This window comes from Pieris rapae, chromosome Z, assembly GCF_905147795.1.
Source record: "Pieris rapae chromosome Z, ilPieRapa1.1, whole genome shotgun sequence".
Taxonomy (NCBI): Eukaryota; Metazoa; Arthropoda; class Insecta; order Lepidoptera; family Pieridae; genus Pieris; species Pieris rapae.
Genome location: NC_059534.1, coordinates 11,822,355 through 11,834,832, shown reverse-complemented (window position 1 = coordinate 11,834,832; position 12,478 = coordinate 11,822,355). Strand labels below are relative to the sequence as shown.

General features: G+C 36.7%; 1 protein-coding gene across 5 annotated transcripts in view; it reads left to right on the top strand.

Annotated features, from left to right (window-relative positions):
- LOC110995486 (insulin-like growth factor 2 mRNA-binding protein 1) overlaps positions 1 to 12,478 on the top strand; it is a 31,893-nt gene that overhangs the window by 9,368 nt on the left and 10,047 nt on the right. The window contains exons 1-2 of one of the 5 annotated variants that reach the window (XM_045634266.1): positions 2,796 to 3,224; positions 12,072 to 12,242. In XM_045634266.1, coding sequence (XP_045490222.1) covers positions 3,133 to 3,224; positions 12,072 to 12,242 — 263 coding nt within the window. In that variant the 5' untranslated portion in view covers positions 2,796 to 3,132. Of the gene's footprint in view, positions 1 to 2,795; positions 3,225 to 8,913; positions 9,071 to 12,071; positions 12,243 to 12,478 lie in introns of those variants that run through there. The other 4 variants (XM_022262684.2, XM_022262701.2, XM_022262693.2 and 1 more) reach the window with 4 other exon arrangements.

Below are 12,478 nucleotides of genomic sequence, written 5' to 3'. Positions count from 1 at the left end.
GATTATATTCGTTGGGTGGTTCCCCGGTTTTGAATGGCTGAACGTTTGTTGAGGTGAGATATGTGTCAAAACGTAGCCTTTTAGATGTCTCATTAAAATTGGTGCATTTTGGTACATTGTGATGATGAATTAGCATGTGTAGAGTAGAGCCCTATCTCCCAGGTCGTTATATTATCTGCATCTAAGTGTACCCTACTTTCTATATTTTCTTTAGAGCCATTATTATGAAGTTTCACTGTATTTCAGCATTTAATTGTTGGGGATATTTAAAGATTGTATATAACTTATATGGATATAATTAAGCTTATTTTTAAAGCTAATAATGCTCTAACGGCCGCGCGTAACGTAATAACGCTAACATCACGTCCTTCACTTGCCCCACTGAACTGAAACATGTTTTCGATTATAAAGAAATAAATTTGGATAAGATCTAAGTTGCGTTTAATGGATTTGCTTGTTGCATGTGTGAGCACGTGGCAACGGATAAGATATTTTTACCGCTCGCATCCTTACAGCCTTGATAGCCGGTCCTATTCAGTTGGGCGAAGCAGCTCTGAAGCGCTTTTAATGGGGTTGTAACGGTGCTGTTATTATTACATCCGTAACGTCATTAGAATACTATTTGTAAAGCTCAATGCGCGGGAATCGAAAGGTTCACGCTTGTTTGCCCACCGCACAGCGATTTTTTTATTATTGTTATAAACAAAAAGCGAACCCCCGGACCCTCGTGCATTTATCACAGATGGATGTACTTTTTTTGGTAGTGACAAGTTTGAGGCCGTGTTAAATTTTTACAGTGAGCGATTGAATCATGAGAAAAATCAATAGCTTTCTAAAATAAGTGTACTTGCTGGGCCTGCCTAATTAGGGTTAAAATTGTATGGATACTTTAATGAGTGCATATCACAATTTATTCTTTTCACATACAATAATATGGTTAAATATTTTCAGAGGTACGACTATAATAACTATATTATTATCTTTATATATTTATATATCTGAAATTTATATATATATTTTTATATTATCTGAAAACACATTATACTTAACTTATGTTTAGATCTAGGCTTTTAACCAGACTGTTCTGGTTCAACAGTCATTTTTCTTTATAAAACATGTGCAACGTACAAAAAACATTATTGTAACGATTTCATTTGTAGACCCCAGGCTCGATATAAAACTGAAATTGCCAAAGTAAACTCACTAAAGACTCTAGTGAGTTTTTACTTTAGTCTTGGAATGTGGGAGTCCTCCGAACTTGCACTATTATAATAGTGTAGAACTCCTACTAAATATTAAATCATGGAGTTTTCATGCATTTCTTGGTCACGTTTGATTTAAATTAACGTGAGCTAATGAAAATCACGATGGGGAATGCTCAAAAACAAAATAGCATAGCATGAAGGGTGCTTAACAAAACACTAAAGAGCACTAAGAGGCAGTTTTGCGGGCTCGCTCGCCTGTATCATAATCCTAACGAAAGGTCAAGTTCAAGGTCGAAATACAACTTAATCTTAGTTACCTAATTTTGTGTACTAGGTCCTTGGATGTTAAGCTACTCTTGCCCTTGTCAGCTCAGGCTCCTAACTTTGGCGTATGTACCTATTTGTAAATGTGTTGTGTGTTTGGGTAGAAACTAGAAGTTATTCGTACCAAATTTGCTATTTTTTTATAACAACTTTGGTACGAAAAATCTAAGAATTTTTTTTTCTAACAAACAAAAAAATACATTTAATTTTTTTTACAACAAAACTATGGAATATAAAAGTTCCACTATATCACAAAATAATTAAAGATGCAACGAGTTAGGTTTGATTCTTAAGTTTATTATATATTTTGTTAACGTACGTAATATATATAATATACGTACGTATTGTTTTGTCTTAAAATTGCTTTTACATTTCATAATATTGAATGAAACAATGTTAGGAACACTACACTGCAGCATACCAGACGCAGCGCCCGCGACTCGAATCATTCATTCGCCAGCTTTCGCTCGGCGCGAACGGTGACCAGACCTAATTTAAAGACGGCCAACTGACACCCAGACTATAGCCACCAGCTAAACTAATAAAATATTGATGAGAATTTGGTTAGATCTACCGCTTAGACCCGCCACATACAAGGACCTTTGAAGGGCGCACGGAAAAGCTTTCGATCTAAGAGTACACGAGGTCGTTCTTGTTGGAAAACGGCGCGGGACACAAAGTGGGTGACGCCTGTACCGGACGAAGTAGGCGGCGTCGGGCGACCGCCCTCCACGGGCTCCGGACGATCACCGTGGAAGACGAGGGCGCGGGGCGCCGGCATACGGATTCAATATTATACTTTACGAAACTATGTAGGGATTGTATGTAGTGCCGAAGTTATCGATACAATTATAGGTATCAATAAGCAAAAGCAGTCTCCGTTGTCATATTCAGTATAGAACACGCTTGTGAAGTCAATTGAAATGAGGTTACCGTACCTGTACCGCCGTAGAGACAAAATATTTGGCAGTGACCACATAGACAATTGTATTATCTGAACATCGTCTTAATTATGTCTTAAGTCAATTTAGACTTCGTAAGTATTTCTATAGTATTTCTTAAACTAAAAGAACGTAACTGTTATAATAGAGCCAATTTTTGTTAGGAAAATTAGTTTCTCCAAATATCGATTAAGGTTATCGACACGGGCACGTCACTAAGGCGCGTTTGCGCTCCCCGCGGGCCCCTCGTCAGACACGCCCAACGTGCGCATTCTCGACTAAATGTACACGAAATTGATGAAAGGAGAATCGTCGCAAGTTGGGTTGGCTTCGCTCGACTCGATTACGACGTTACGCACGGCACGTCACTCAGTCGGTTACAGCTCTCGATAGCTAGCGAACCGTACGCGCGGCGCACACGTGCCCGTATCTAAACCACGCCGCTCTCGGTGCTTTTGCCCGCTTCACATTATTATGTAATACAAAAATAAACCACGACATTTAACGAGCACGTGTGCGCACCGGTCGTCGTACGTCCCCATCCAACAATCAAGCATTTCCGACTCTACATTAACACACCAATTTTCGTGTAAACCCACGTTTCGGACAAAGTGAACTGTTTATCCAGTATTCCTGTGTTTGTGGTTGTGAAATCAAATGAAATGTCTAACTCTGTGGAGCAACAGTTTGGCGAGCTCAGCCTTTCCCAGGACGAGCAGGATCAAATGTACGATCAAGATGATCAGCAAGACAGGTGCGTATTTAAGAAATTAAATATAGATTTACTCGTATTTAATAATTTCATACTCCGCAGTGTTGTTACAGTACCATTTTTCGTGTATAAAATAGACTATCACCAAAGACACCTACGCCACTCGAGTCTCGACGCCGCGCCGCGCCGTGACGCCGGCCACATTTATGATGGCGGCTAGGGTTGTCGTTAAAAAATCCATGTACCTACGCATTTAAAACTTGCTCTCATATTACGGAAATTTCGTAGAATAAGTTAACATATTATAGATAAATAATTCTGTTTCAAGACGGAATCATCAAAACGAGTCTGATGACGCTCAATCGATACTGAACGATACATGCAAATTAAATAAATTATTGACATATAATTCGTTCACTTTATATATAGGTAGTTTTCAAAAAAGTGGAAAATAAAGTTATTCTCTAACGATATTTCTATATATTAAAAACCAATATGGTAGATTTGAATTGTATGGCAACCCTAAAAGGTTCGATTGATGGCTCCCCGATCTTGGCGTCTATCTCGCTTTCCCGCGCTGCGTTTAGAAAAGGACAGAGTTCCATTATTTAAGACATCCGGCCCAAATCTTTGAAAAAATTTGCCGCCACCAAATTTACGAGAATGAACTGGTGTTTGGTAATGAAAGAATTCAGGATTTGAAAGCGAAAAGACCACATGGTCCCCAACAAATTAGTAAGGCTTAATCTTATACCCACGACGTAATTATTACGAAGCTGATTATGAAGTTGAGAACTTATTATGTGTATACATACCTACATAGCGGAGCGTTATTTATAGTTCAATAACCATTATCTCAAGTTATTTTTGTTATTTCGGTTTTAGTTAATTTGCTTTCAAACATTTTTATCCTCAACTTGGTTTATACAATATTCTTATAATGTTTTCCTGTTCATGAGTTTAGATGCGACTGACGCATTCTAACAATTACATTACTTATCTATATAACTAATAGTAAAACTAACTGTCACAAACATGTAAATACCGTTATCATCATCGTATAACAGACGATAATTTAATATTAATCGTTACGAGGAATTTTAAAATTATTTTAATAGCTTTTCTAATTTATTCACAATTCCAAGTACTTAATCATAACGATTTCTTAAATACTGTTATGCTATCTTCATGTACTACAGTTTAGGAAAAAGGTTTTTGGTTATACTCTGCGCACAATAACAAGCCAGTTTAAAAATCTCGACCGGCTAAACGGCATTCCGCATTATATAATAATGGGTAGGTAGGTAGCCTGCATTCTAAACTCCCTATCCCCTCGGATTCCCAGAATAGGGGAGGTTTTGTTACTCTTAATCCTTTCTTTGTCTGCCGAAAGAAGGTTTGTCATTCAAAGAACTTTTGTCTTAGCAGTTAAAGGTTGCTGTATGACGGGAATTCGAATTTGGCTTAAACTGCTAATGCTGGCCTCGAGTAGCTAGCCTGACGAAACGCGATCGAATAAACTTGTGGCATTATAGAATGGCGTCCGCCTATCATTCCATCTTACATTCAAAATCTTTCTTTTACTCTACATTACTAGAAGTTATATAAACGTAATTAAAAGGTCATATTTTATGCATACAGATACTAAATTATATTATTAAATATAGCCAGTTTTACTAGGGAATGGTTCAGGGCTGGTCTGCGTTTGGAGAGTGCTTGCGACGTCAAAATACAAGTCAGCGTCGTTGCAAAGTAGAGTTGCCTTTGCGTAAGCAAGAAAAGAAAACTGAATTTGCACATATTGTGCTTATGCAAGCTATTTACGTCCGTGACTAGTGAAGTCGCGGAGCTAGTCGGCCAAGTTCAATATCATACTAATCTCTGAATTGAAACCAAGTCAAGGTCATTAGATGACTCCCAAACACGAAAAATTTGTTGGTAGGTCATGCCTAAGTCATCGCCAGGTGATAACTTTGCCATACTGGGGATGATTTAAAAATTTTAAAAATTTTAGAAATTTTCTTGAAGGTGAAAAAATAAAAAAAATTACATTTTTGCATATTGCATTAAGTTTCGGATCGCGTATGAGGTTACAAATTTGTAAATGCATCAGAATAGGTATTTTCGAAGTTTGCAACCAATGTTCCGTACACTTAAATTGGGTTGCAAATTTAACACGTGATTTTTGCAGAACATTTGGATTTTTTTTCACGACCATACAGCAAAAATTAATTTAATTGCAATTTTAACAATGTTCCGGACTGCGAGCAAGGTTGCAAAATGAGATTTATTGTCGTCCCAATGTACCATTCACTTGACCGTAGTTTGAAAACTTTTGGAATTACATATAATGAATTAATTGTCATGACTGACTGGACTAATGTTTTTGCAAAGGTGAACATAATAACTACTAACCATATTTGTTGATATAAATAACAACATCGATAAGACCTAAGGGAAAATAAAATAGGTTACTTTAACCGGAAAAGTAACCTATTTTATTTTCCCCCTATCATTTTTTTTAATGAAAACCAAACAAACAAATTAATAAGGCTTTCTAAAGAGATTAAGAACGATTTTTTTAAAACGTATTAGTGCTCTTTTTATTTAAGAGGCAATGGAAAAATGCAAAATTCCGCCGAGGCCAGTGACATTTTCCACGTTGTGGAAAATTGAACGCATTATTGGGCTCGTTATTATTAGAATTTAGCTTGATCACGACCGCGTACACTTCCTTGCTTCAAGTAGCAAGGGGTTGGCTATTTTTATTTTGGTCTGGCGCACTCCGTTCATAATTCTTTATATTTCTTGCCAGAAAGAAATAATTGATAGATAATGTTTATTTATAATACTATCTGGGTAAATGTAGCGTCACATAGATTATACACAGAAACCCATATAGATTTTTTGTATAGTGACACCAGTTGAAGCATTTAAAACCAATACGCGTGTTTCATGATTTTAAATAGCTTCTTCAAAGATAATAGAGGCACAGTAGAATAAGATAACCTTCTTATCGTAAGTTGGCGTTTTTAATTATCTCTACAAGTAAGTACTTTGAACTGTTGGCAATGATTCATTACAAAAATAACTGTTATATTCAACGAAGGTACCTTCTAGAAAGGGGCAGCTAGATATCTAAATGCGGAGGTAACGAGATAGCAATAATGTAAACATTTAACTATAGGTAGATTGTTAACAGCTAGTACTATAAAGTACGTAAATCATGAAAAATTATACCTTCCTCAAAAAATAAATTATACCTCCTCCTTGTTTCTTTGTCGCCAAAAGACCGTTAGACGCGAGGAAGACTAGTTCTTATATACTTACAATAAACACTCAATAATTTGAATTTTTTTCGGTCCCTTGAACTCGATAAATTGAATAAAATCTATCTTAATGGTGCCCTCGGTACAATCCCGACTTCAAGATCCATCTCGTGACGATTTAAAACTATTTGAACTCTTATAATTGAAAATTATCTGGTTTTGGTCTCAAATTTTGTGTCGTGTTAAAGTCTAGACTGTAATATAAGTAAATCCGTTTTCATGTCCTACAGATTTTCTTCGACTTACATTGCAGATTCGATCAAGTCTTTCGGGTTAATATAATATGACACATAAACGTGGCTTTTTTTACCTCAACTGATGGATTATGTACCTATGTGTGTATATAGATGTGACTTGACTATACTTAATTAGGGCTATATAAGGTATTGGCAGAGGGCAACGCGTAAATAAATCCTAAGAAAGTTTAAAGTAAACAGTTCAATTAATATGTATAGATGATTGATTTGTTTATGGTAGTTGTTTTGTCAAATTATAGAATGTGTATGGTTGTGTTAATATTCATACCGGTAACATGTTTGTATAATATACATATTATATTACATAGATGTTGGAGCGCCGCGCACCTGTCGACAGGTGGAAACGTCGCACGTGCGCGGCTCGCCAGATTGCACAAATGCACACAGCTTTTTATACCCCTCATACTCTTAAAACGTTTTAAATCGATCGTTTTTATCACGAGATATATCGCGAGCCGATGTTACCTTTTTCCTGTCCAGCTTTCGACATGGAATTACCCAGTTAGTTGCGCTGCTTTTGAAACTTCGGCCAAGACATGCTGGAGTTGTATACGCTTGAAACTTCTCATTTTGTATATATAAAAAATTATTTATCTTAAAAATAGTTTTCTTTCAGCCAGCCATTCTTATGCAATATAAATCATATTTCCATTTCTTTCACTATTTCCACATCATTGCGTGATTTCAATGACATTAACGCTATGTATGACCTCTCTGGTGACTGATGAATAAAATTTTAAAGAATGAATAATTTAAAAGAATTGCCCGTAAGTCATTTGGCTACATACTAGAATCAATTTATTCTTATTATTAAACATGCTTTTCAAAAACAATTAAAGTTTAGTTCATGTTAAGATGCAGGTGTATTATTGCAGCTTTCTTTGCAAATTCCGACGCGTGCTATTTTACACTTCGGCTTTCAAATAGTAAAGGGTTTTCATCAGATTAGAAGTCGTTACAATCAATGTATACAAGACATAACAAAAAAAAAATTAAATATTTAATTAAAAATTCCATTTTTCACCATCTGAGATAGAGATCTTAATCCAAGTATTGATAAAAGTGTACCAATAACTAATCGACGGATTGATATAAGATAGGAGATAGATGGACTGTCACGGTCTGATCTCAGATTGTTTTCAATCTGACATGAAAAAACATGGCGTGAGTTATCCTTGCTTGCCAAATGTCGTTTGTCCATGAAATCATTTGCGTAATGTTAATACACTTGGTTAATACATGGTTAGGTACTAGAATACAATACAGATTACTTATTTTGTAACTTGGGGTTCACCACCCCTATTTCGAAGTGTCATTTATTACAAGTCAAATGGGTGCTAATTTACTTTCAAACGTAAAAATAACTCATTGGAAAATCTAGATTCTTAGTCGGTCTTTGTTGTGGCGTTTTTAACTGAGATTTAGTTTAATGGACTAATGGACCAATTAATGGTTTTGTGATTTTGACGAGCCAAACTTGTGTCATAAACATATTTTCCGTCACAACCTAGACAATGTAGTTAATTTATGCTATTATTTGACGCTTCAAACTAGTATTTTAATTGTGTGTTGCAAGTATGTAACAATAATGCGCTCGAGTACAACTTGCAGGAACCCTGCCTCGCGACCCGCGACCCGGTGACTATAACTCCCCTCCCCCCCCCCATCCCTCTCAACAGGACGCAATCGCACGCCCACGGGTCAGTGTTGCCATTTTACAAAATTTTCCCTTAATTATAAAAAGAGCGTTGGATGTATTTAGCAAAGAAAATAACTTGGTCTCTTTAAAATGGCTTCGCTAGATCGGCTTATAAATGAAATTTCAAGACGATGGTCCTTTGTTTAGAATGAGGTACCTAGGCAATTTATTTGATTAGTTAATAGCTTACTATATATTTTTTTATAAATTATTGCGAATAGCAATACGTATGGCTTAGATGTATGTATATATTTGTGACATAATATGTAAAAAAAATATTGGCTGAACTATAGAGCAAGGCTGATATTCATAATGTTTTTTAGACTTCTATCACGTAGTGTTAGGATTTTAGATAATATTATCTGGCTGCTTTTTCCGTATACTATCTGGAATTTAAAATTTAATATAGCGGTAACACTGCCGCCGGCTACAGGCGGTTCAAGCCCGACGGCCGACGCAGTCAACCGGAGTCACTTGTGGTGATACGCCGCTCTTCGGTCGTTGAAACCGTTTCAAAATTACATTAAGTTGCGTGTGTGATAAGTCCTGGCTTATAGTGTAACCAATTGCAATTGATAACATGGATAGAAGTAAATATCGCAGGTACGTCGTCCAATCGGTTTTTACTATTGTATTACCTTCGGACGTATAGCAAAGATATTTCTTGAATGCATTAGAAAAGTTTTGTTGTAGTTTATTGTTTCTTACACATAAGCACGTGGTTCGTAATTAAAATGGCGGCGCCGGCGCCGCAGTTTTCCACATTGAATTACTATGGATGTCGAGATCGACATGGGAAAGTTTTCAGTTTTTATGAAAAACTCGCTGATACGATTTCATTTTAAAGTGACAGAAAGTCGATATTATACATACTATATACAACAACAAACTCGGGTTGGGTTTACAATTCAATACCTTGAATTTTATTATACTGATTATGTACGAATCTAAGCGTCCAAAAAACGAATTATCTATTTCGGTTAGGTTAGTATATTAATATTTTATTTTAAATAACTGTCCAAAAAACGAATTATTATCTAGTTTGGTTAGGTTAGGTTTTGAATTGTAAACTTTAACCCTAACTAATAAAGTACAAACAGGAAAACAGAAAGTAAACCTAGAGCAGTGTGTAGAAAGCACACAAGCATTTCATGTGCATGAAATTACCTTATCTTCTTCAAAAGCCGCTAGATAATATAGCGACATACTCACGCAAGTGGCAGCACTGCGGCGACGGCGTGAATTTTTAAGCTTGGTGAGTCATTGCGCCAGCCGGCAACGGACAAGTCACTGATAAAATTTGTAACACTTATTGTGTGTGTATTCTGTATTTCACGTACTGGTGTTGGTTGAAAAACACACATAAGCTCGAATATACAAATGAGAAAAGCGTTCTACTTATTTCTTACTTTTCTTTATGCTAGCATAATGCGATTTAGCCTGGTAGTTTAAACTAGGCGTGGATTATTGCATTTCACTAACTTAAACGCAATATTATCCTGGTAGAGCACTGTCAAAGGAATAAATTGATTAAGCTAACGTTATATTAAATCATTATGGCGAAGGACAATATATATGAAGGATAGTGATAAGTTAAATAAACCGTTTACATTGGACGAATTGTATAACATGAAATATTATAGTGAATATATACCATGCAGGCCTGAGTCTCGTGAGGTGTCGTGGTGGTTGGCACCAATATAGTAAATGTGAAGGTGATTCGGACTAAATTCAAGCTCAGATTTATCCGACACTGACAAATTTTCTTACTGGTTCAGGGCGAGTATTACATTAATAGTGTTATTACATTAATATTCGTAGTAAATCTTTTAATTGAATAGTTAAATATAAATTGACTAAATGAAATCAATCAAATCTTTGTAAAATGACATGTGTGTTGTTTGTACTTACAACATTTTGACATAGTCGACGCTTAATTACAGATATAGTTAAGTATAATGATATTGCATTGCGAAAATTTAACAGCCACAAGTTGATTTTTGCGCTATTTTTCGAGTCGGGAACCGGTCGGATGGGGGCTCAGTAATTGTAACTTTCCAAACGAAAGCCAAAAAGTTCGAAAACTGGTCGCGGCTCGCGGCCGACAGCCAACCGCCATATTTGGTTTTATTTGTTTACTGAGACACGGCCTTAATGACTTGGGAAATGAAACTTTACTAAAAAAAATTTAGTTCTCGAAAACGAAACACGATCTCGAGCTACGAACCGGATAGCTGTTTTTGACCAAAACCTTGTTTTTACGCCGTACTGATATGAATTTTATTGTTAACAAAAAAATAAACAAGTATCTGCCATAAGCATTCTGGTTATCGCTAGAATTTAACGTTTAAAAAAACCTTTACTAACAAATCGCTCGATTTGTTAGTAAAGTTGCTCGAAGAATTAAAATTGGGAAGCTCCGATTAATTTCATGTCAACGACCTGGTTTGAAATAACACGTTTATAAAATCCTTATCGCTAAAATCATTGGGCAGTAAGTAGCATATTACCACTTTAAGTAAAAATTCTGAATTGTTGTAATTATTTCTTATGTCCCTTATTCTCATTCGCGCGCAATTAGTAGTACAGATTTAGTTAACAGGTATCACTATTCCACGTCATTAAATTTGCCACATTAGTCATCCCTACTCATCGGCAAAGACAGGGTGTAGGCTGAGAGAAAAAGGCGGCATAAAAACTCGGTAAAACGTAGGTACATGTTTAATATTATATAATGCATAGAGCAACTGGGTAAAGTGCATATTGGTGAATAGTTGGGGTGTAATGTTCCACCCTTCGCGAGGCCCTCTCGCAATTTACCTCGCTTGCATAGAGTATATGAAACCAGTTTATTTTGTATTCTAGTTATTTACCTGAGTATAGTCGGGCCACTATTAAATAAATGTAATTTATCATAATGTCTACACATTGCACAATATAATCGAGTTCTAAAAATACTATGTATTTTGATGCCGTACGTACATACTATCAGTAAATTTCATAGAATATATAGCTGAAATATATATATGTATGTGAAATTTACGATAGTTTTTGTTGCCGGCTTGCCGATCATTCTTGTCGTCGAAATGTATCGTTTGCGTGTCGCATATTGTAGATACTGGGTGCGGTGTCCGGCGAGCGATAATTGAATTAAGCGATGTATCATCTTGATAAACTTAACCGCATACGCTTTATAACTTATATCGTAGACTTTGTGAGCGAATGTAGGTAAACGAACTAAGTGGGGGTCATCACTACCTGGCGGGAGCGTAAATGCAAGCGGCCACTACGTTCGACTTGTGAATGGAGCGCGGGGTGCGGGAAGCGGCGGTCCGATGACGTCATGTCCGGCACCGCCATTTTGTGATTAGGGTCGCATATCGCTCACGACTGGCCGCTCGCCCCTCGACCGAAGTACAACACAATATGCCACAAGTATTGCGCTTTTCCGTCTGTTGTTTAACTAGGATAAAGTTAGCTACAATACGTACAATAGCGCCTAGCCTGGATTGACTTGAGGCCGTTCACCCTATACTGAGGCTATTTATTTTTTTTACTGTTTATTTTGTTTACTGTTACCAATGGGCCGTGTCGCTTGTCGCAGCCGATCCTCTAAAGTGCTGATCAGCGGGCTGCCACTGCACGTTCGCTTCGACAACATCGAGCCCCTTTTACTTCAATACGGCAACGTGCAGCATTGCGATAAGGCGAACGCGCGCGATGCCAACACCCAAGCGGTGTACATCACGTTCGAAACGCCTGAGCAGGCCCAGCAGTGAGTAAATGGCTTTTGAACCACTGCATGATATGTGTGTGCTTTCTTTTCGCAAGTTTTTTGGCGTGTTGCATGCTAGGATGTGGTTTAAATTCTTAATAATCAGACAACGTACATATCCATAATATTTATGGCGATGATTTAGTGCACTTTGATATTAAAGGTCATATAGAAAATGGTAAACGCCTTGGCTGCTATGTTTGTTGTCGGATATTAAGTAAATTCGTTCTTCCCAG